The sequence below is a fragment of the Antechinus flavipes genome, chromosome X (assembly GCF_016432865.1).
Source record: "Antechinus flavipes isolate AdamAnt ecotype Samford, QLD, Australia chromosome X, AdamAnt_v2, whole genome shotgun sequence".
Lineage (NCBI taxonomy): Eukaryota > Metazoa > Chordata > Mammalia > Dasyuromorphia > Dasyuridae > Antechinus > Antechinus flavipes.
Genome location: NC_067404.1, coordinates 60,887,061 through 60,910,215, shown reverse-complemented (window position 1 = coordinate 60,910,215; position 23,155 = coordinate 60,887,061). Strand labels below are relative to the sequence as shown.

The window sequence follows — 23,155 nt, the reverse complement described above, 5'->3', positions numbered from 1 at the left end:
TGCGAGGAGAACTTGAATATGAAAAGGTGGTCCAATGGATAAGAAATGTTTTGTGGTGATGAGAATTGCTCTCTTTGCCCTATTCTGCCAGTGTGACTCTTAGCACTTAGCATTACAAACCAGAAGTGTGTGAAGTGTTTAACACAATTAGAAAGATACAATACTCCATAAGTAATGCTCATTTGTCATTTTCAAATTTCACATGCAGCTACAGAAGTCAGTTTTTTATTTGAATTCTATACCTGAATTCCAGGTGACTTTTCTAAGATTTAGTTACAGAGAAGGTATCTACCTGATTTGGGCAGAATTTCTTCAGCTGAGAATTCCTTATACTAATAACACCAGAAATTCCTTTGCCTAGCCCTGACTTTCATAGCAAGTATAAAAAGTGACCAACCAAAAATATTTATTTATTTATTATTTATAATTAGTTATTTAATAATCATTAGTCAGTAGTTTAATCCCACAAATCGGTTGCATTGGTGATGTCCAATCATGGTGACTTTCTCTTATATAGTTAGGGATATTCTATTTTACCCTAAAAAGAATGACTTAATCAAATCCAGGCTATTTTTCCTGCCAAAATATATTTTGTGAATTTGTTCTGGGACAGGGTTCAGGGCTGAAAATGATGTCTTACTTTCAATGAACTTACTTACAATCATTTTCAGTCAACAGAAATTCATCTCACTCTCCAACGCAATTTTGTGATCAAAACTGTTTCTCACGTGTGGGCATCGTATCCATTTTTTGTTTGATCGGAAACCCTTCCCCCATCTGTAGTTTTGAAAGATAATTTCTTCCTTACTTTTTTAAAAAAATAAATCTTCCCCTATGTATGTCTGTCATGTAACTATTTTTGTAGTCTTAGCTTCTGCCAGAATCTGTTTTCCCAACAATTTTTGTCATATGATGTTCTTAGCTCAGTGTATGGAATCTATAGGTTTATCAATCACTAGACTACTAGGTTCATTTGCTTCTCTGGCTTTCTTATCCCTTTATTACTTATTGTAGTAAACTACTAATATGCTTTATAATTTGACTTGCTTTGCACTTCTCCCCACCCCCATTTTTTCCTCTTATAAGTCTGGACTTTTTATTCTTCCAGGTCTGTTTTCTTATTTTTAGATAGCTTTTAGTAATCCTGTGACTATGTAATTGGTATGGGACTGAATAAGTAGAATAATTTAGGCCATGTGGTCAAAATTTATTATATTGACTTGGTGTCTACCCCTGACCAATTAATGTCTTTAATTATTTAGCTCTGTCTTTGTTTTGTCATAAATAGCTAGCATTCATAGTATTAAAACACATCAAGATTTGTAAAAACTAGGCAAATTTCATCTCATTTAAACCTTACAACAGCCTTGTGTTATATGGGTAATTATTATCCTCATCTTATCATTGAAGAAACTGAAATCGACAGGTTAAATGACTTGCCCAGGATCAAACAAGTAGGAGGCTTTTTTGAGATCGATTTTTTTGATTCAAGTCTTCCTGACTCCAGGTGAAGTGCTCTATCCATATACCACGCCACCTGGCTGCCTCTGTTAAATTCATGACTTTGCATGTAGGCTCACAAGGTTTTTACACATTACAGAGTTATTTTAAATGGAATTTTTCTTTTTTTCTCTTCCTGCTGTATTTTAGTTAAATTACTTGGACCCTTCATTGATATTTTAGTATGTAGTTTTCCAATAGGCTTGCCAGTGTTGTTTTCTTTATAACATATAGAATACTGTGATTAATGGGGGTTTATTTTCCATCCTGCAAATTTGTAAGTTATTGCTTCTGTATTGCTTCTGTTGATTTTTAGTTTCTTTAGACACTATGGTTTTCTGAGTAAACCATTGTGTCATCTGCAGAAAGCAAAATAACTTTATTTTCTGTTTGCCTATGTTTATTCTGTTTCTTTTTCTAATAATTAAAACATTTTTAAAAAGAGCAAGATATATGCATGGGTAATTTTTCAGCATTGACAATTGCAAAACCTTTTGTTCCAATTTTTCCCTTCCTCCCCTCCACCCCTTCCCCCAGGTGGCAGGTAGACCAATACATGTTAAATATATAACTAAAGCATTTTAAACCCTACATCAAATAAAATAGCACTGGTAATAATGGTCATCTTGATCTTATTGGGAAAGACTCGATTTTATTCCCATTGTATGTAATTAAAGAAAGATCCTATGATTGCCGTACCATGTATTTTTCCTAGGAATGAGTATTGCATCTTACTATAATAGAATTTTTGTTCTTGTTATTAATATGATTAATATCTTTACAAAGTACCTGGAACATAGTAAGCATTTAGTAAATGCTTGTTTCCATTTTTTTCCTTCTTTGCTTTTCTCAGTATTAAACCAACCCTAAATTCTTGGTATGAATCCAAACTAGTCATTGTGTACAATCTTTGTGACATTTTGCTATAGCACCCTTAGTATTTTATTTAAAATTTTTGCATCTGTATTCATTATGTATATTTGTGTAGAATGTTCTTTCTCTATTTTGACTGCCCTTGGTTTAGGTATCAAATTTTTTTTGGTATTTCCTCTTAAAAAATTTTTATGGATAACAACACAGATATATTTCTTTATAACCCCACTGCCCTGGCACGTGCACATGTGGGGTACTGCCATGCGCCCCCCTCCCCCCAATTCAAAAACAAAAAACACAACAGAAAAACCAAAAAGAACCAACAGCAGTAGCAGCTCCTGATATTAAATAGTGGTGGTTTTGCCTTCCATTTTGTTAATATCTTTGATCTTCAAGATGGCTATTTTGGTATCTAATTAGGCTTTTAAAATTTGTTCGTTTTTCTAGGGTTATTTTCTCTTTTTGTGTAGTTGCTTGTCTCATTTGTTGAGCTATTCTTTTTCTTTTCTATTGATGAAAGCATTAAGAGAGAGAAAATTTCCCCTAAGGACCGTCTTGACCACATCTCAACAATTTTGTTACATAGTCATTATCTATTTTTCTACACTTGTTTGTGAGATTATTATCCTGTAACACATGGTCATTTTTATACAGGTTCCATGCACAGCTAAGTTATGTATATTCCTTTTTATTCCAATGCAATGATGACCAGAGTACTGTCACATCTACTTCTTAGGAAATTCTGTTCAGCCTTTTTAAACCCCTTTTTTGGTGGGTGGGATGAGGCGGGCACACTAGGGTGGCAGAGTTAATCTAAGTTGAAAAGCATATGTTAACTTTATTTTCTTAATTGTCTTTTCTGAGATCATGATTGTACCTTTTTGCCTTTTTAAAACTTTTAGCTGAAACATGAACTTTTTTCCCTTATTTTAATTTTTTGTGCTTCTTTCTTTCAAGTGTGTTTCATGCAAACAATATATTGTTGGATGATATTTTGTGATCTTTTCTTTTTTCTTTATGGGTGAGATCATCTCATTCACAGAATTAGGAAATATATATTTCCCTTCCATCCTCTTTTTATTCTTTCCTTTTTATTTTTTGTCACTCCTTTATAAAGAAGAGGGTAGAGATTGAGATGTGTGTTCCACGCCAGAGCTTTCTTTAGCCTTCTGCCCTCTTGCTCTCTTTGGAACCCACTCACATATTCTTGTTCTTTATTTTAAAACGTCCTTACATGATGTATTCCTGAAAAAAGCTTCATCGAGAGATTTTTTTTTGGCTTAGAACTAATTCTTCCTCTAATTTTCTTTTTTGCTTCCTGTTCCTCTTTTTCTCTGTTGTTTGAAATGTATTTCTGCATCCAACTGTTCTTCTCTCATCTGATCATTTCAAGTGTCACCTGTTCTCTTATCCATTCCTTCTTGATTGTACATTTTTCCACTAGCATACTCCAATTATTTGAGATAATTACCCAGCTCTTGTATTTTCTCCTCCTGTGTATTCCATTTCCCCTCCCTTTTCTTCCTTCTTTTAAGATCCTGAAAACATAGAAAAATGGTTCCCTGTCTCAATTTCCTCTACAACTATCAGGATATATTAGGGTTCTGAGGGGGCATGTGTAGTATCTTCCCATATGCAAATGTTAATCACTAATCATTGTTTAGTCTCTTTTGATTGCTTGCTCATATCTCAAGAGTTTCTAGTCAGTTTGGTTTTTTTTTTTTTTTTTTTTTTTTTTTTTTTTTTAAAGTCTGCCATGGCTAGAAAATCCATCTGTTTTATTAAAGATCCATTTCTCTCTTTGTAGGATTAGATGTTGGCCTTCCAGTTAAAGTTAATTCTTCGTCATAAGTCTGTATCTTATATTTCAGGCTTTCTTCTCCTTCATAATGGTTGCTTCTACATGATACATGGTCTTGACTGTAACTCCTTGTAATTGGACTTCTTTCTTTCTGGATGGTTGCAGTAATTTTTCTTTGAGCTGTCGTTGGATTTTGACTATGATGTTCCTAGAAAGTTTCATTTTGAAGTTGCTATAAGAAAGCGATTGACTGCTGGGTTTTTTCTGTCTTCTTTTAAGATTTCTTTTTGGTTTTAAGTTTTATTTTTTTTCAAGGAACAAAGAACAACTTTTTCTTCTTTTCCAACCTTCTAGTTGAAAACAAAATAAAAACAAAAATGAAATCTACATTAAAAAGATGTATAGCATAAAGAAAAATTCAGCATTGCTTATATTAAAAAATAGGCATCATTTTGCATTCTGAATCCATCTTTCTGTCAAGAGCATGTTTAATCATCGGTTCCTCTCGAATTGTAATTGGACCTTATTGTATTGAAATTCAAAATTCAAAATTTTACATCTTTGCCATATTGTTTCGTTGTTATCTGCTGTTCACTTCAGTCCTTCATGCGTTCATACAAGTCTTCCCAGGTCTGTGTGACATGATCTGTTCATCATTTCTTCCAGCATTTCTTCCCTGTGTCACAATGTGCGTTCTCTCCTTTGACTAGTTTAAATGAGGGTGGTGTTGCAATTATTAGAAGGGTCCTACCCCCTTTTTCCTTGTTTTTTTTCCTAGATACTTCTACATCTTGTTTGAGAGAGAATTTTCCTTCCTTTCCCTTCACCCCAGCCATCCCTAGTGTTTTCCTCTTCCCTTCTCTTAAGATTATGACATAACAGGACCACTTACCTGTCTTATCTAAGTAGACTCTCTTTGACCTCTGATAAGAATAGGGTTTCGAGGGGTAACATGTAACATCTTACCCTTATTTAAATATCAGCCGTTTATCCTTGTGTAGTCTTTTGTGATTGTTCATTCGTGTTTATCTTTTTTTTTTCTCTCTCTACTCGCGAGGTTTTTGAAATCTTAGGATTTTTACATCTCTATGGTCTCTTCAAGTGCCTAGAAGTTTTCAGTTTCATTAAAGGTTGTTTTCTTTTCTCTCTTCCACCCCAAGATTATAGTTTTAGCTAGTTAAAGGATTATTGACTAACCTATCTTTTTCAAAACTCTGCTCCATTGTATTCAAAATGCTCCACTGCTTCATAATGGTGGTTCTAAACTGTGTCTGGTCCTCAGTACTTGAATTCTCTTTCTGTCTGCTTGCAGTATTGATTCTTTGATCTGAAAGCTCTAGATTGGGGCCATAATCTTCCTGGGAGATGTTTTTGGAAGTAAATTTTTCCCCCCCTTTCCTTTTTTTGGGGGGGGGAGCAGAAGGGAGATTTTTTGAGCTACTCCTGAGATTCTGAAATTTTTTTCTTCATGTTTTCTGGTTCCGTTGTCTTCAGTCACATTTTCTTATATATATATTTTTTTTCATTCCTTGGACTTTGTTTTGATATTTCTTATCAAATCCTCCTTGGCTTCTATTTAGTCTTTTCTGGTTTTTAGAGTTTGTTGAATGCAGGATTTATGCCTCTTTTGCTAAAGTATTATTAAGTCCCTTTCCAATTCTTTCTTCCATAGTGCTCATTTTTCTCCTGCTTTTCCCTTTAATGGTCTCATTTCTTTATATACACCTGAGACACGATCATTTAAATGTTTTGAAACGTACTGGAGTGAAAATTTATAAAAAATGAATTCTGTGGCTGGTTGGTGGTACAGTGGATAGATTAGTGGACCTGCAGTCGGAACAACCTGTTTGTTTGTGAAAGTAGTCCTCTCTTGATGGTGTAGTGAGCCTTCTACTAATAGTAAAAATAAGTAGCTAACGGAACATCTCCTGTGTGCCAGGTGTTATGCTAAGCCCCTTACAAATATTACATCATTTGATCTTCACAATAACCTTGAGAAGTAGGTGCTAATATTATACCTGTTTTACAAAGAAGAGAACTGAAACAGAGGTTATGTGATTTGCCCAGGATTATGCAGCCAGCAGCTATCTGAGGCTTCCTGGTTCCAGGCCCAGCTCTTTATCCATTGAGCTTCCTAGCTTCCCTTGATACACAGCCTAGGACTTATTCTGAACAAATACTGGGTACAGATCCCCTCCTCATTCCGCCTTGCATCTTTGACCTGAGAATGAGTATTGGGCAGACTGTCTCCCGTTTTGTGTCCAAGTCCGCTGGCATGAATTTGACGTAGTACACAGCCATTCTTTGTGAGGTATCTTTGCTTGACATGCTTTGTCCTCAAAGTTCTTCACTCCCTCTTTTTCCCTGTGCCTATCTGGACAGGAAAAGGAATTTTTCTTGAATTTCCTCATCAGGATTCAGTGTAACATTTTTTCTAGATCTTTTTGGAACAGGAGCTCACTTTACACCTTTGTGCTACCAGTGATTGTGCTTCATCTTCCTAGTGCAATGATTGTTAGGTAATCTCTCCTTGATCTGTTTCCTAGGTCACTTTTTACATTAAATACCTTCTATTTTGGCAGGGAGGGTGTGTTTTCAATCTTTTAGCTTTCTTTTTGTTTTTCTCACATTAGGGATTCATTGGCTTCTCTTTGATCCATTCTGATTTTTAAGCATTCTGTTGCTTGGGTCAAGTTTTTAACTTGGGCCAAGCTGTTGATCTTTTTTCACTTCTTTCTTTTAAACTCTTGTTTCTTAGCCGGCTTTTTTCCCCCCTATAGCACCTCTTCGTTTCATTTAGAAAATCATTTTAAAACTAATGCTTCATATCTTTCAGGAATTCTAGGGGAACTCACATCCAAGCTGTCTTTCTTTTAAGAGTCTGTCTCTTTTATGTGTTTTGAACATCCGTGTCACCATAATTGTTCTTTATGATATGATTCCTTTTTTTTTTTTTTTTTTGCTTGTTCATTCTTCTGGTCTTATCTCCTGTCTTTGCATGTTGGGTTCTGACCAGGCTCTCTGCATTTTTTTTTTTTTTTTAAAGACAGTCAGGGTTCAATGACTTGCCTAGGTTCACATAGCTAGCAAGTGTCTGGGGCTGCATTTGCACTCAAGTCCTCCTGACTCCAGGTCTGGTGCCTGTTTACTTCTAACAGGAATGACTGGGCCATACTTAATCTACTTTTGTGTCCTCTTGAATCTTTCTGTTGCTTTCTTAAGCTATTGAATGTTAAGTAATCCCACGATCCCCAAGTGATCTAATACAGGCAGAAGTTTTGGTGTTGATTTTCTCTTCTAAGTTCTGATAGTTGCTAGCCCAAGTTTTGATCTGAGCAGTACAATTATGACATTGCTGTTGATTTCACCCAGTTAAGTAAGCTCACATAGATAGATTTTTGCCGCATTCATCCATCAATGGCCAACTAGAGGCTAATGAAGGTTTAGAATTGCCAGTTAACATCTGTTTCTGTTACCTGCCCAAAATCAGGTCCCTCTGTGCACCTTTCTTTCTGGTACGTGGGACCTCCTTTGTCTCACAGCTACAAGCCCTTGTTGATTTCTCATGCTGGAAGAATTCCTTGAAAATTTGTCCTAAAGCCCATCTCCAATGTGCACAGACCTTTCTCTATTTCTCTACTGGGAAACTGATTTACTTAGCCTCCCCTCTTCCCCCTTGAGTTTCCTAATTAGCATTTGGTCTGGTACATTTTCTAAATCTTTTGGGAATGATCAGTTCTTAGTGGTTTGGCCAATACTGCTTCTTTCAATTCTGCGGCCTTGCCTGGTCCATCCTTCCATATGCTTTATACATTTCAAAGCAGTTTTATATGCATATTCTTTTTATTCAGCTTCCTGAATGGCATTGACAGATTTATCTGGAATTCTGTGGAATGGATAGAGTAGGTAGTCCATAGGTATGGATCCATTTAAAATAATTCACTGATAATTTAGCTTAGAAAGCACAATGGCTAGTGTTGGAATTAGAGTCAGGGATGATCAACGTTTCTGTCCTACCTTAGGAATTTAATCTGAAGCTCAATGAGCTTCTCTCATCCTCAGTGTCCATATCTAAAAGTGGGCTCAGTAAAATGAATTCTACCTCACAGGATTGTTGTGAGAATCAAATGATTGAAATAGGGAAAGTGCTTTTTAAACCTTTGAGTGTCATGTAAATGCTAGCTATTATTATTCCTTTGTTTCTTATTGGGATCTGTTAACAATTCAATAAAACTTGGAGGAATAAATTTTGCTAATGTGTTGTTGTTTGGGGATATCTTCTAAATGACCTCATCATAAAAATATCTTGTTTCATATTGTAAATTGGTTTTTAACATAGCCTATCTACTTATGATTGAACATTCTTTTTTTTAGTCCAAAAGGGAAAAAGAAACAAGTGAAGACAGAGTCTCAAAGTGACCCAAATACCTCCCTCCCTTTGACCCGGACGAGTTCTTCTGTCTCATCTCATGGTAAATATGCTCATTTGTTTATTGCCTCTGTTAGACGCTTGTCTTAAAAGTTCATTCTGCTGTCTTTTGTACCTCCATTTTTGCCTCTCACCTGTAGGAGCTCTGAATTAGTGGCCTTGAAACCTGAAATGCTTTGTTGTGTGTTAGCAAATGAGAGGCCAGCCAATGATGTTGCCCCTAGAAATGAGGTTTTCTGACTAGATCATATCTCTAGTCGTTTGTGGGTCCACTCCCAAATCTGGGATTTTGTGCAGACTACGTGATTTAAACTTAACCGCCATGTATCTGTTGCTGTTATATGGTCATATATAATTTGAACTCATTCTGAAACATGAAAAAATGAAATGGTGGGTGTGTATGGCTCCTCCAGTATGCTGTCATAGATCCCGTTGACCAAAAGCTCCTAGAACAAGTTGATGTTCACTATAATCGTAATCAAGTTTTGAACTTTGCCGTTTTCAATTCTAACATAGTATAGCCAAACGAGCCATATTTTCAGGTCCCAAATTACAGTATAGATCTGTTATTCAGTGCTGTCTCTTTGAAATTGAAGTTTCAGAGCCTGGTGATGATCCTGGTGGATATGTAATTGATGAAGCTACTGAGGGACAAAGTTCTTCCAATCCAAATGTACAAAGCCAAAATGAAAATAGTACTGCTCCAAGCAAAAGTACATCATCCCAGAGTAAAGTTACATCAGCTGAAAGAGGTAGGAAATAAATAAATCGATAATTTCTTTTGATGCCTTTCAGTAGGATGTAAGCTTTTCAAGAACAGGGACTGGACTCTTTTTTTCCTTACTTCCTCCCTCTCTCCTTCCCTATTCTAGCTATGGAGCTGTTTAATAAATACTTGTTGATAATTTAATTTGATTGACTTTTACAGTCTTTCTTTTTAAGTAACAGATAAGTCATTTAAGAACTATTATATTTAAAGTATAAAAACTAGATTTTTTTCTTTCTTTTTTAAAAAAAGGGAATCTAAATTTATGGTGTTTCCCTTTAATTGCCAGCCTGAATAATTTGGATAAAGTATCTAGTTGTCCTTTTTTTCATATCGAGCTACCTATAAGACTTTGTTCTTACACGAGCACCTCAAATTGAACATATTCAAACTGTATCTAATCTTTTTTCTTTCTCCCTAAATCTGCCCCTTCTATTGTTTTCATTATTTCTTTCCATGTCACCTTCTTTCTTCATCCTCCCATACCTATAATCTCAAAGTTTCTTTGGCTTTCCCTCCACCATTCATATCCACGTATTGTTTTGTAGTTTTTGTTTGTTTCTAATTTACTATTAACTTTTCCATTGCCTCCGGTTCTCCCAGTGTCTCTTCTTCTTCCTTTCTTCTACATAACGGACTGTCCTTCTGTATAACAAAGAATTTTTTTTTAAAGGAGATGAAAAGGAGCAGGCTGCCACTCATTATACATTTAATATGTCTTCTAAACCCATGCAAGAGTATTTAATTTATTGAAATTCTCATAGGCTCTTTTTCTGTTGATACAATGCTGAGCAGCGAGAGCAATTATGAAGTTGTTGAATTGATCCACTTAGTGGATCTTGGATGGGTCCTCACTGTAGTAAAGTAATCCTTTTACACCTCCCTAAAATGACTCAATATTTCACTCCCCACAGTAATTCTTGTCAAAAGTTTTCAGCCTTTTTAAACTCACTTATAGCGAGAACCTGGCCTTATTCTAATCTGGGGGGAAAAATGAAGCCATTTACTAAGAGCTCTTTCTTTTCCTCTCCTCTTTCATCTCAGATGTCTCTCTCTACTCTCTCCTCCTTTACCTATCTCATGTGAAGAGAGGGCCTTTCTTTCCTTTTGCCAAGGCAAATGTCTCCATGTGCACTCTTTCCATGTCCTCTTTTCCAAGTTGCACCCTCTGGTACCACCATTCTTCTTGCCCTGTAAATTGGCCGCCTCGGTGCTGTCTACAAACTGCTCCCTTCCTCGTTCCTAAAATACTCTTCCTCAATCCCATCATCACTCCCCAGCTCTTACCTTGTTTTTCTCCTTTCATTCATAGCTAAACTTAGGAAAAAGTCCTATAAAATCAAGCCCTTCTCTCTCTCTCTCTCTCTCTCTCTCTCTCTCTCTCTATTTGGCGTTCTCTGTAGTTAGGGAAGGGGGTCTCTTAAATGGCAAATGTCATCTTTCTCAGTCCTTGTATGTCTTGACCTCTTTGCTGCCTCTGCCACTGTTGGTTGTTCCCTTTTCCTGAATAGTCTCTCCTCTCTGCTTTCGTGATGCTGTGCTCTGCTTGCCTCTCTGCTGGCTCCTTCCCAGTCTCCATTGCTTGAACTTCATGCACATCCTGTCTGTTAACCCTGGGTGACCCCTGTCTGGACTCTTCTTCCTCTTTACCCACGTGGTAATCTCATCAGCTCTCATGGATTCCTTTTATAATCTCTTTGCTGGTGACCTGACGTCTATATATCCAAGCCCAATCTTTGTCGGCACCTCCATCCGACTGTCTTTTGGATATCTCCGACTGAATATCCTGTAGACATCTTCAATTCAACGTGTCCCAAACTGAACCTATTTTCTTTTACCTCTAAACATTCAGTGTTGTGGTCAAGATATCCCCTACATCCTTGTGGTCACTCAGACTCTCGCACTTCCATCTTTATTCTCGCTTATATTCATCCCATCGGTATTCGTTCTGTTACCAAGTCCTGTCATTTGTACTTTTATGCCATCTCCCCTTTTCTTCTCTAACACCGCCCTTGCCCTGGTACAGGCTCTATCACCTCATGCCTGGACAATTGTAGTAGCCTGCTGGTGGGGCTGCCATCCTTAAGGTTCTCCTCACTCCACTCCCTCCTTCTCTGCTCAGCTCCCAAAATGTTTTTCCTGAAGATCAAGCCTGATCATCTGAGCTCCCTATGCAGCAAACCCCAGTGGCTCCCCGTTACCTCGGGAATCAAATACACAATCTCATTTGTCTGGTGCAGCGCCCACAACACAGCCTCTTCCTGCTTCTCCAGTTTTCACATATATATTCTCCGATGTAGCACTACTGGCCTTTTTGTGCTTCCTACCTTTTCTTTGGCTTTTCTCGAGTCTTCTTCCTGCTTCTAAAGCTTCTCTGGCTTCCTTCAAGACTGTTCAAATTCTGCCTTCTCCAGGAACGCTTTCCCCATTCTTTCTGAGATGACTCTTCTCTTCACACCATATGGATTTGTGGTGTATTGAGACATGGAGCTTGAGGGCAGGAACTTCCTTTTCCCCTTTATTTGCATCCCCAAACTTTTACATGCTCACTCCGTGGCCGGCACTATGTTAGACAGATTCATGCAGTCTTTGCAAAAGTTTCCCTCATTCCTTCAGACTTATTAACTACAAAAGAACACGGTAGATGCTGCAGGGAGATGATTAGCACATTATCTCTATCTTGGTACGGGTTATAATTTGTTAGTAAGACAAAAGAATGGTATTAGGGTGCTGCATGGGATTGGGTAGAAAGGAAAGTTTTCCTGATCTGATCAAGAATCCCATGGCAATGAGTTCTGAGAAATGCTCATGTGATAGGAAATCTCTTAACAAGTACATGGAATGATTTGTGTGCACATATGTACACACATAGATACTCGCACAACCCCAAATTTCTCCCTTTTGGTTTTACTGAAGACTAGCTGATACACTTTTTTTCATGTTAACCTTTTGGGAAAGAGTAGTTTTGTTTTCTATGCAGACTTTAAATTAAGAGATTAATTAAATAAGGCCTTTGTAAATAGAAACTGAGTCTTTAAAGTAGTTTTTTTCCCCCCAAAGAATTTTTTGAAGACCATATATTTTTTTCTGGGTTGTAAAAGCAAGATGAATTTAATATGCCTATTTGCTATTAAGGTATATAAGATCCCTTGTATATTTCATTTTAAAAAATTTCCTTTTTTTGCTGAGGCAATTGGGGTTAAGTGACTTGCCCAGAGTCACATAGCTAGGAAAGTAGTAAGTGTCTGAGGCCAGACTTAACTCGGGTCCTCCTGACTTCAGGGCTGGTGCTCTATCCACTGTGTCACCTAGCTGCCCCTCTTTCATTTCTTCTTAGCTCAGTTTTGAGCCATCTTTGCAAACTCCATCTTAACCTTTAAAAATCATCCTTCCTGTTTTAGATCAGTCCCTTGCCGAGCCCCTTACAAATGGCGATGGAGAACAACACCAAAAAGGAGTGAAGAGAAAATTAATTATTACATCAGAAGATGATGAAAGCCATGATGAAGGACAGAAGAAAGAAAGACGAGAGAGAGCATGTTCATCTTCATCAGAGAGTGGGGAGTCTAATTCCAGTTCTGAAAGTTCGTGTTGCTCTGATACGGACTCCGATTCAAGTTCCAGAACGGACCGTGATTATGTAGAGGGAGACCACGACTACAGCAAAGTCATTCGTACCAGACCTAAAAGAAAGCTCAGAAAGAATCTTGCCAGTGGAAAGAGACCGTGGAAGACCAGAGGAAATGCAGAAAGAGGTGGTAGATGGGGCAGATGGGGCCGGTGGAGCAGAGGAGGAAGAGGAAGAGGAAACAGAGGTCGTGGAAGTCGAGGAAGAGGAAATGGCGCAAGGGGGAGAGGAAGAGGGAGAGGAATCTCAAGAGGAAGCTCTAGAGCCAAACGTTTACACGTTGCGGATGATGAATTTGACAACATGTTGTCAGTTCGATTTAGTAGACTGCCCCGAATTAAAACAAGAAACCAAGGCAGAAGAACTGTTTTGTATAATGACGATTCCGACAATGACAGCTTTGTTCCCGCTGAAGATCCATTGAATCTTGGTACGTCCAGATCTGGCAGAGTACGTAAAATGACAGAGAAGGCCCGGGTCAGTCATCTCATGGGATGGAATTATTAGTAAATGAACCTTTAGGTAAATTTTTAAAAATCACATCCCAATGGCCTTCTCCTACAGGGAATATACCAGGCAAATCTACCAAGCAAATTGTGTGGGGATTTTCTGCTTCCTTCCAGTGGTGCTTTTTCATTATGCCAGTATAAGTTTGTTTTGAGACTCGAGCTCTCCACACTTCAATTTTCCCTGCAAGCCTTACTCATTAGGCCTTAAAGTAAAGAAATTCTGCTCCCCCCACACACTACATATTTACTATGTTAAAGGAGCTTCTGGCTTCTCTACAGTAGCATGACATTTTTATCACAAAAAGGAAATCGCCCTTTTTTGGTTTTGTATTATAGAAATTACAGCACCTTCTTACAGAGTTTTTATATAGTTTGTTTTTTGTTTTGTTTTGTTTTGTTTTTTTTTTTTACCATTTTGATTCCTATACACAGTAATAATGATAACTTTTGCACAATACAGCAATCCTAAAAGGCAGCTATAAAATGTTTACAGTTTCTATATTGTAAGAAGGATCTGGATTATTTTAATCATCCCAGGCCAAACTTTCACAAATTGTACTGAGCTGAAGTATATTTATACGACAGGTTTTTGGGGGGAGGGGGAAGGGGAGGGGACCTGAGCGAGAGAGAAGGTGGGGAGCTGGGGGGGGGGAGAATCTTGATATGATTTTCATTGGTTCTTCATGTTTAAAAGTGAGAAAAGGGTTGGTGCCTTGTAAATATGTAGCAAATCTTTGCTGTGGTGTGTCCTGATGTGTGCATTAACTTTATTTAAAAAAAAAAAAAACAATACTTGAGAAGTATCAAAATCTAGACAAAAGGTGCCAAATGCAAAAGTTACTTGCATCTATTTTCTTTTTCTTATATTTTAATGCATTAGACATTGTGTAGCTAAAGGTGAAAAATTCCTCATCTGCACAGAGTAAGTTCTCTGAATACAGTAGCTCAGCTACCTCTCATAAACTACAACTACTGGAAACCTAAAAGAAAATAGATGCAGTTCTGCATTACTAAGAAGAAATTAGAAGTAGCCAATCATTAGAAATGCTTTGCTCACAAATGATAAGCCAAAAGGTTGTCTACGATCCTATTGGCTCTGACTTTAATAGCAGTAATTGTCAAAATTCCACAAGCCTTGTGTACTCTACCTTAGCTTATATTAGAACTTGTCTGTGTAAGTAGTATATTGGGCTGTTGTTTTCTATGTCTCTGCTACTACTTACTATTTAATAGATGTGGCTTTGGTTTTCATTCAGATCTTGAAACTTTTAACATCTAGTTTGCGCTGTGATGTCCTAACTGACTAATATTTGGGGTCAACTTTTGTAGCTTCTGTTCATACTGTTTTTTAAAAAAGGGCTCTTCTGTTACAGTCTTTTAGAAAAGGACCTGTTGTTGCACTCTATACTGATGTTTTGATCTATGACTTCCCGGGGATAGGGAAAGACTTGAAAACTCTCGTGCTCATGTTCACAGCAATAGAATTTACATATGGTGCCATAAGAAAGTTTGGGTCAAAAGACTTGTTTTATTTCTTGAATTTGAGACATTCGCACTCATCGAGTAGCAGGTATTGATTGTGATGGAATGAAGAAAATCGGCTCCGATTCAGCTAGTAGTAGCAGATTTCTTGGACTTGACCATTACTTAACGGGATCAGCCTTGAAGCGGTTGATTCATTCAGCCATCCTAAATCAGTACTTAATTACAAAGCTACCTACAAATCATTCCATGCTTTTGGATGCTTTAATTTTTGATAATTCCATCAAAAGTAAAGGAAGGAGTGTATACATCCACACACGATACACACACAGGCATGAAACTTTGGGCAAATGAAATGGAGGAGGACATCCTGGCCTGACATCCTTGAGCCTATTTTGTTTTGTCATACAAATGATGTTTGGGCTTAACAGAAGTGTTATTGTGAAACGTTAATGGCACTAACTTTGCTTTTTGGTACGGTAAATGTCACTGCTACCTTTCTGTTGTTTTCTTCACTGATTCCAAACTCCATTCTAGGCGTGAATTCAAGATTTCTTTTGCAATCTTGGTCTTCACATGGATCTTTGCCTATGTGCACTATTTCAGTCACTCCTCTTTTATGCACTTGGAAGAGTTTGTGCTATTCTTTTCCTGGACTTTCCAGTAAACAGTGTAACATGGATACACTTCAGTTAGTATGCACACTCTAATACATACCATCCGAGGTTCTTAGCATAATTTTTACATTCCTCTATTCAGCTGTAGTAGAATTGCCATTTATGTTAATCTTAGCTAGTTTAAGCATTATTTATTTATTTCAAAAAAGAGAAATTTGTTTAGTCCCCAAGACATTTTTCTTGATGTGAGATCGTTTTGATAAGGTGAACTGTGTTTTCTTTGAAGAGTTTAGTTTATGTCTTTTGAAATACTGTGAAGTTAATAGTGAAGCAGCATTTGGCTCAAGTGTGAGTCTTAATCTTCTGGGTTGGAATGGTAAGAACAAGACAGAAGCTTGTGCCAGAGCAAAGCAGTCTTTGTTGACTGCAAAACATCCGTTTGCATGCAGACCTTCTGGATGCATGAAAATAGCCTCAGTTTGGAGGAGTCTTTATGTTCATATCTGAATTTTTGGTTTCCGATTTAGATAGTATTTTTGAAAGTCTCATAGGATGCTGTGTAGAGTTTTTTAAACTTTTCATTACCTTGTCATTCCCACTTTTTTCTCAGAGCCCATTTATTTAAGCTAGACTTTGGGCCCTAGGAAAAGTAAAGCAGGAGAGATTAATTGAGAGAAAGGAGGGGGGGAGATGGACATAGCATTTTTCATCCCTAGGCAAGACCACTTCTTTTTAGCTCCAATAAGGTATTTATGTACACATGTCGTGAGCTTGGTCTTTATATTGTAGATTATAAGTGGTTTAGCAGAGATGCTAGCCAGCCTATGGGCTTCCATCATATTAATGCTTTTAAGAGTCTCGCGATGAGTAAATTTAAAACAAAAATGGTTTGAGTGTTTGGGTCTGGAAGGTGTATTGGGGTTTCTTTTGGGGTTCTTTTTTCCAGCGGTAAGAACTGTTTTCCCCAAACCCCACCATCCTGGTTAGTTTTTGCATTTTTAATGCATTTATATTTCCCCCAAATCTTCACACCTTTTGTTACTCAGACAGGAAAAGGAACTTATTCCATGGTTATCCAATTCTTGCATCTCTCCTACTGTTCCTGACTTAACTGCTGTCAATCCAGTTTAGGTACACATCAGATGCCTCTGTTGAACCTTAATTTACTGACCTTTTTTTTCCCTCTTTTTTTCCTCTCCTTTTTTCCTTCCCTGAAGATTTTGTATTACTGCTCCCATCCATCCTGGAAGTGTAGGTTAACCTAATGAATAGAAATCATAGAACTTGTTCTGTAAAACTGGGGTCTTAAACAAAATGTCCACATTTGGAATTTTCTTTTCTCCCACCCCTTCTCCCAAAGCACGTTCAGAATTTAGTAGAACTTGTTTCACTTCACACCTCCTCCTCCTCCTTTTTCTTTCTCTCTTTTTTTTTAAAGTTTTCTGTAGGCTCACTTCCCATGTAGCTTTATCGAAATTGGATGATATTGTTAAATTTTGTTCTTTTGAGCCTTTTCACAAGTATATTATTCTGGCTTCGATGGTAAATTGAGGGTACCTTTTGCTGGTTTTGCGTATCTTGACAATGAGTTCATGCAGTTTTATCAACAGGTGCTCACTTAAGACTTTGGGATTTTTGCACAATTTTTAAAACATCTCAAGTTAACTATAATTAGTTATTTATTATTGGAATGTTAAATGATCATCACTGTTTTGATTTTTGAAATTTACACTATTTAGGAAAGATCACATTTTTTGATATTTAAGATCCATTTTTGACTGTTAATCAAGTGACATTTTATGATACCTGAAGAACTGTCAAAATGGAAACAGAATCTTGCAACATCTTTCCAAAGAATTTTTGCTTTGAAAAACATCTTGGGAGATTTTTCATGCTCTTTCCTTTATTTTTTTTTATTTGACACGAAAGTGATTATTTCCATGTTACAAAATTTTTTTTGATGCCAGTATAAAGATTAAAGCCATTTTTCCAGGTGCTACATTTATGCCATATAAGTGACACTCAGATCTCCCTAATATTTGTTTTTTTATCTGTGTTCTTAATCTCCTCCTTTCCTCTCCCCCCCCTCCCCTCTTCCCACCATCTTCTTGGTGTTCTCATGCCCAGTTTCTTTATTTCACTTTCTGTGATATAAAACTGCTACCTACATTAGCACAAGTCAGCAGGACTGGCAATTGTGTAAATAGAAATTCTCTACAGCTTAGAATTAAATAAGGTGTGTTTGTCTTCCTAACTATATACTCACTTGTTATTGTAACACTTAACTTAAACCTAGAGAAGGAGACCTTCGTGGATTAAGAAGAGAATGATTAGTACTTTCTAGAAAGCAAAATTGAAGGATAGCAGACTCCTTAGAAATCTAGGTTGGGAAATATTTTTACAATTCTATATAAACAGATATTAGCTATTAGGAGGTACTAAAAATTCGAATTCTTAACCAATAGTGTGTGGTGATGGCAATCAGGAAATGACTTCTTTGGTCCTGTGTTTTATCACTCTGTTCCTTTGTAAGCCCCTACGTAGTATTTAATAGTACAGTGATCTGGTCCTTAGGGTCCATGTTTTGAGAAGGGAAATGACCCTGAAGTAATTGATATATTGTTTTATGAATAAAAGGGTCTATGAAACTAAAATTTCAGTGAGGAAGCCAAGCTAATGAGACTTCGCTTTCAAAACAAAACAAAACAAAACTGGTTAAAGGAACACTTTCTTTAGAAACTCTTTGAGGGGGGAAATACTGGACTAACTCACTGCCAAAATGCACTCTTGCTACTTTATGCCTTAACTCATGGTTATGAGGAGAGTCGGTAGCAAAGCGTCAAGAAGATGGCAGATAACACTGGGAATTTCTCACTGTAGGTCCAGATGGGAACTTGAATAGTTAGAAAGATGTCATTTCTTGGCGTTTACTTTTTTTTTTTTTTTTTTTTTTTTGGTTCTTTCTCTGCCATAGAATGTTTTAAAAATGTTGTTTACCTGAGAGACATAAGGAGCCTCCTGCTATCTAAGAATGAAGGATTCTCCTTCACTTGGAAATAGTTACTGCTAATACGTTTGGGGTCACTTTTAGTGGTGGTAAATCTGATGTTTACACTTGAAATCTGGGCGGCTCGCTGTGTTGAAATGTCAACTTTAGAAACTTTGGTCTCAACACTTTTTAAGTGTTTTAGACCTCAAGACTGAGATGTTTCAGACCCTCCTCTGGCTCACAACAAGATTTTCTAGTTGAGCCACAAAGCCCTGAAATTTTTGATTTTTTTTTTTGGGCAGAATTGCCTGCAGTCTTAACTGTAATATTTTAAGTGGTGCTTTACTAAAATGTGTGGGGAGGGCAAAGGGTGGAAAGTTTGTGGTGTTGGGTGGGATTGGGAGGGATAGAGGGGGGTGGGGGTGACCATGAGCCAGAAGCTGAAGGAGCTATCACTCTGTCAGCTAATAGGGACTTTTCAGCCTAGTTCCTTACCTTCTGTGTTTAGCCATGTACTTCCCTCCCAGTGCCCAGAACTTACTTCACTGGCTTCAAGATTATTTGGCTGGCCAAGGATCGGACTACACTTACGCATTTCCTTTCTGTTATACAAAATTCAAGAAATAAACTGTTTTAAGAAATCTTATCACCCATCTCTTTCTGGCACCCCCAGTGGCTATGACAATGGCCTTTAGCTGATAGGATTGGGAGGGTTTAAAAAAAAAACGAAGCTGTTTGTTTTTATTAGGTTAAAAATTCCATTTGACACATTACAGAAACATTTTTTCAAATTTCCTTGGGTCTTAAAATTTTTCCTATATTGTTTCTCATTAGGAAAAAATAATATATTCTTTGCAGCAGTATTGATTGGGCAAGATCACTTTGGACTTCATTTGTGTTTTTGGTTTTGGTTTTGGTTTTTTGTTTGTTTGTTTGTTTTTTTCCACTTGAGCTCAGAACAAAGTTTAAGTACTGTCTAACCTCTTAAAATTTTATGTGTTCCTGACAGTTTAAAGCAGGCCACCAAAAATGCACAAAAACAGATTGAACTAAGACATTTAGTTTGGGTGTTGATTTTCAAGGGATATTTATGCCCATATATTTACAGCCTCAATCTCAGGTCCCTTTAAATAAATATACTTCAGGGATTTTTAATGCCACCCAATGATGGCAGACCAAATGTAATATTTATATGCAATGAGCTGTTAGTGTTTGTATTATAAACATGTAAATCTGTAAATTTTGGGGGGAGTTCACTTATGTAATTTGAGATGTTATCGTTTTCCAGCTGTCTTAATAAAAAAGATAAAACTCTTGCTTTGGATTTGATTTTTGTATCGCTTTGTTAATTGGCGACGATAAGTCTCTTTGCAGAGTAGTCCCATTCGGTATCCCGTTCGATTGAATTTACTTCCAGCAATTTTGGAATTTGTCTTTTCATCTTCAAGATGTGTACTGAATTCTAAATATTGACTTGGCATATCATCTTCAAGGTCTCCCAAGTTTTTAGAAAGCTGATTTCCACCTGGGTGGTTTTTGTGCTCTGTGGCACTCTTATTCCTGCATAAAATTATTATTATTATTTTTAAAGCTAAATACAACCAAAAAATACAGTGCTGAAGTATTGTTTTTTTAAGTGCTGACAGGAGGAATGGGTAGAAGCTGAAGAGAGGCAGACTGAGGTTTGACAGATATAGTAGAGAAGAACTTGGTAAGAAAAAAAGCTATCTGCACAAGTATTTGCTTGAGGAGATGAGGGCCTCCTTTACTGGAGTTCTTCAGAAAGAAATCTAGTCATCTGTTGGGAAAATTTTAGAGGAGGTTTTTGCTCACTTTAGGGCTGGTCTGCATGATCAAGGAGGGCCTTCGGAGCTGTGCTTCTGGGACACATAATGAGTTTGACGCTGAATCACTGATTTCTTTGTGTACAGCAAATGAAAACAAAACTGGGTATTGCTCCTCCCAAAAACATGCCATTCACTTAAGTCACAGTCAGCAAAAAATGTCCTGAAGAACTGCAATCTGGAAGTCACGAGGGATCAAACTAGAAGTGAGCTTTTTCTCTCGCCATTCTGAGACAGATGTGTTTGATAAAGTGGGTCTCTTACTCTAGGGTGTTAATAAATTATTAGATGCTTTATTTGGGGAGGGGAGGCGGGAGTAAGCTCTCTTGAATGCTGTACCAGAAATGCACAAGCTCTGACAGGTCCTTCCCTCCTGGAAAGACCACCAGTGTGACAAGACCAGGAACCGGTTGTCTTGAGGACAATTGGCGAAGCTCATCACTAGAAGGGCTGCAACCCCAAATAATGAAACTTTTCAGCCTCAATGACTTAGGTTGTAGAGGGAACAAGATCTGTATTGGTGGATTTTATGGCTTAGTACATGGGTGGATAGCCAGCAACCCTCCTTCCATCTGGAAAATTGTGATGTTTGTATGCCCCTCTTGATAGACATCACAAATCAAGGTATCTTCTACCCAGATGGGTTCCCACCATATATAAACACAGACTGGTGTCTTTGGGTAAGGCTGCTCATGCCGTGGCAACAATTGGCTCCTAACATAAGGGTTTCTTTGGTGACTGGGACCTAAAAAAGGTCCTGAGTCAAGACATAGGAGGAAAAAACCCTGCCTTCCAATGAATTTTTTAGTATGTGCAATGGGCTGGGCTGGATCTAAATTGAGAAGGATTCTATAGTTTCGAGTTTAGGTGCGTGTGTGTGTGTATGTGTGCGCGCACACACACGTGTGCATTCACATATAAGAGTATGATAAATACTTAAGGTTTAAAGGGTGGCATGAAAGCCAAAAGAAGAACTATCATGAAGGTTTTTATGGAACCGGTGATATTGGAGAGAAAATGGATGGGTTGGTTTCTGAGAGGCAGAAATCAGAAGATGAACATTTATGTAGCATCTAGTCTGGGCCAGACACTGTACTGAGTGTCTTGTTTTTCTTAACAGCTAGTCCTGGGAGACCAATGTCTTACTGTCGAGGAAACAGATAATTGGGTCGAGCTGCACATCTAGTACATCTAAGGCCAAACTTGAACTCCAATTCCAGGCCCACTGGCACCACCTGCCTCCCGCTGTATTCAGTGGAAAATCGGTTTCAAGGTGAATATGAAAGAGAATAACGTAAAAGCTACATTGGATACGATCGTGCATGGCCTCAAAAGCTGCCTGAGGAACTCGGCCTCTTTAGACAGTGAATGATGCTGACGAACAGCAGTGACACGATCAGAAGCCTGTGTGTTAGATGGATCTGGCAGTGGTATGAAGCATCCATTTAATGAATATTTTTGTTGCATGTTAAAATATTCGACATGTTTCTTGAGTACCTCTATGTATAGGCACTCTATTAGACAATGAGAGAGAAAGAATAAGAAACCAGCCATGCGTTTGACATCTGGCATAGGGACCCAGTGGGAGGAAAAAGGGCAAGGATGTAAGCAAGGAATTCTGTCATCCCTTCAAGGATCACGTTTGGCTTTTGATGACTCCACTTTCTCAGAGGCCAGAAATATCTAAGGCTTTTGTGCTTCTTAAAGGAATGTTTTCTGTCTTCACATGAGCTTGACCTTCAGTTGAAAAGAATTCTAATTCTCTGTGTTTCATATTGAGTTATCCAAGAATTTGATGAATAGTAAGTAAGATATTCCGCTTGTTTTCTTACAAGGAATTATAAACTTGGTACTAATGAGCACATTGCTGAAATTCATTTCAATTCATCAGTAATAGCTTTGCAAAAGTAGTGCTTTCAGATTTGAAAAAGGCTGGTAGAACTCATTTGGTCCTTCAGCCTTTTGACGTAGGTGCTCCCATTATCCTCACTTTACAGATGAGGAAACTTGAGGCTTAGATGTGGTGGCTCCTCTAGGCTCATAGAGCCAGTTCGTGTCTGAAGCAGATTTTGAAACTGGCCTCTTCCCAACTCCCAAGACCACCGCTACAACACCCAACTGCTGCCTTCCTTCATGCAAGGCACTGAAGAAAGAAAACAAAGGAACCCCCAAAAACCTAACCCTTGGGTAATTTGCATTCAGCTTGGATGTGGGGAGTTGAAAAGTGCCAGCTCTCTTTAGGTGACCTATACCAGCCTAAGAGGAGGCACCCCAAAACATCTGATGTCCCTTTGGCTCACATTTAGATTCCCGCAGATGTGAGTAACAAAGCAGCTACGAGACAAACTTTGTTTCATGCCGCAGGAAACACAGGTATAAAGACCCTATACGTGCTTAAAGCACAGAAAGGAACTTGAAATCATCGAAAATTGGCATAATTTTTCCTTTCTGATTGGCGGTCCTTTCCCACCATGGTAATCTTCTCTTTACACCTGGTCTCTTAGTGCCACCTTGTGCTTTTTCTTCCCCTGTAAGGGGTGCATACCTTGGAGCTACTAGCCGACCTTTCCTTTGGGCCTGTGATATCAGAGAAGAAAGTCAAGTTCTTTGACTCTTTTATATATTGGCTTTAGTCTTGCCTTTCAATCAATCATTTATCCAGCATCTTCTATGTATTAGGCCTCGTGCTAAGTACTAGGGCTACTAGGAGGCAAAAG

The 23,155-nt window shown here is 37.8% G+C and overlaps 1 protein-coding gene across 1 annotated transcript in view; it reads left to right on the top strand.

The window, feature by feature from the left end:
- Positions 1–19,923, top strand: part of BRWD3 (bromodomain and WD repeat domain containing 3) — a 115,412-nt gene extending 95,489 nt beyond the window's left edge. The window contains exons 34-36 of the mRNA XM_051967762.1: positions 8,549–8,646; positions 9,200–9,355; positions 12,771–19,923. Coding sequence (XP_051823722.1) covers positions 8,549–8,646; positions 9,200–9,355; positions 12,771–13,504 — 988 coding nt within the window. The 3' untranslated portion in view covers positions 13,505–19,923. The remainder of the gene's footprint in view (positions 1–8,548; positions 8,647–9,199; positions 9,356–12,770) is intronic.
- The last annotated feature ends 3,232 nt before the right edge of the window (positions 19,924–23,155 follow it).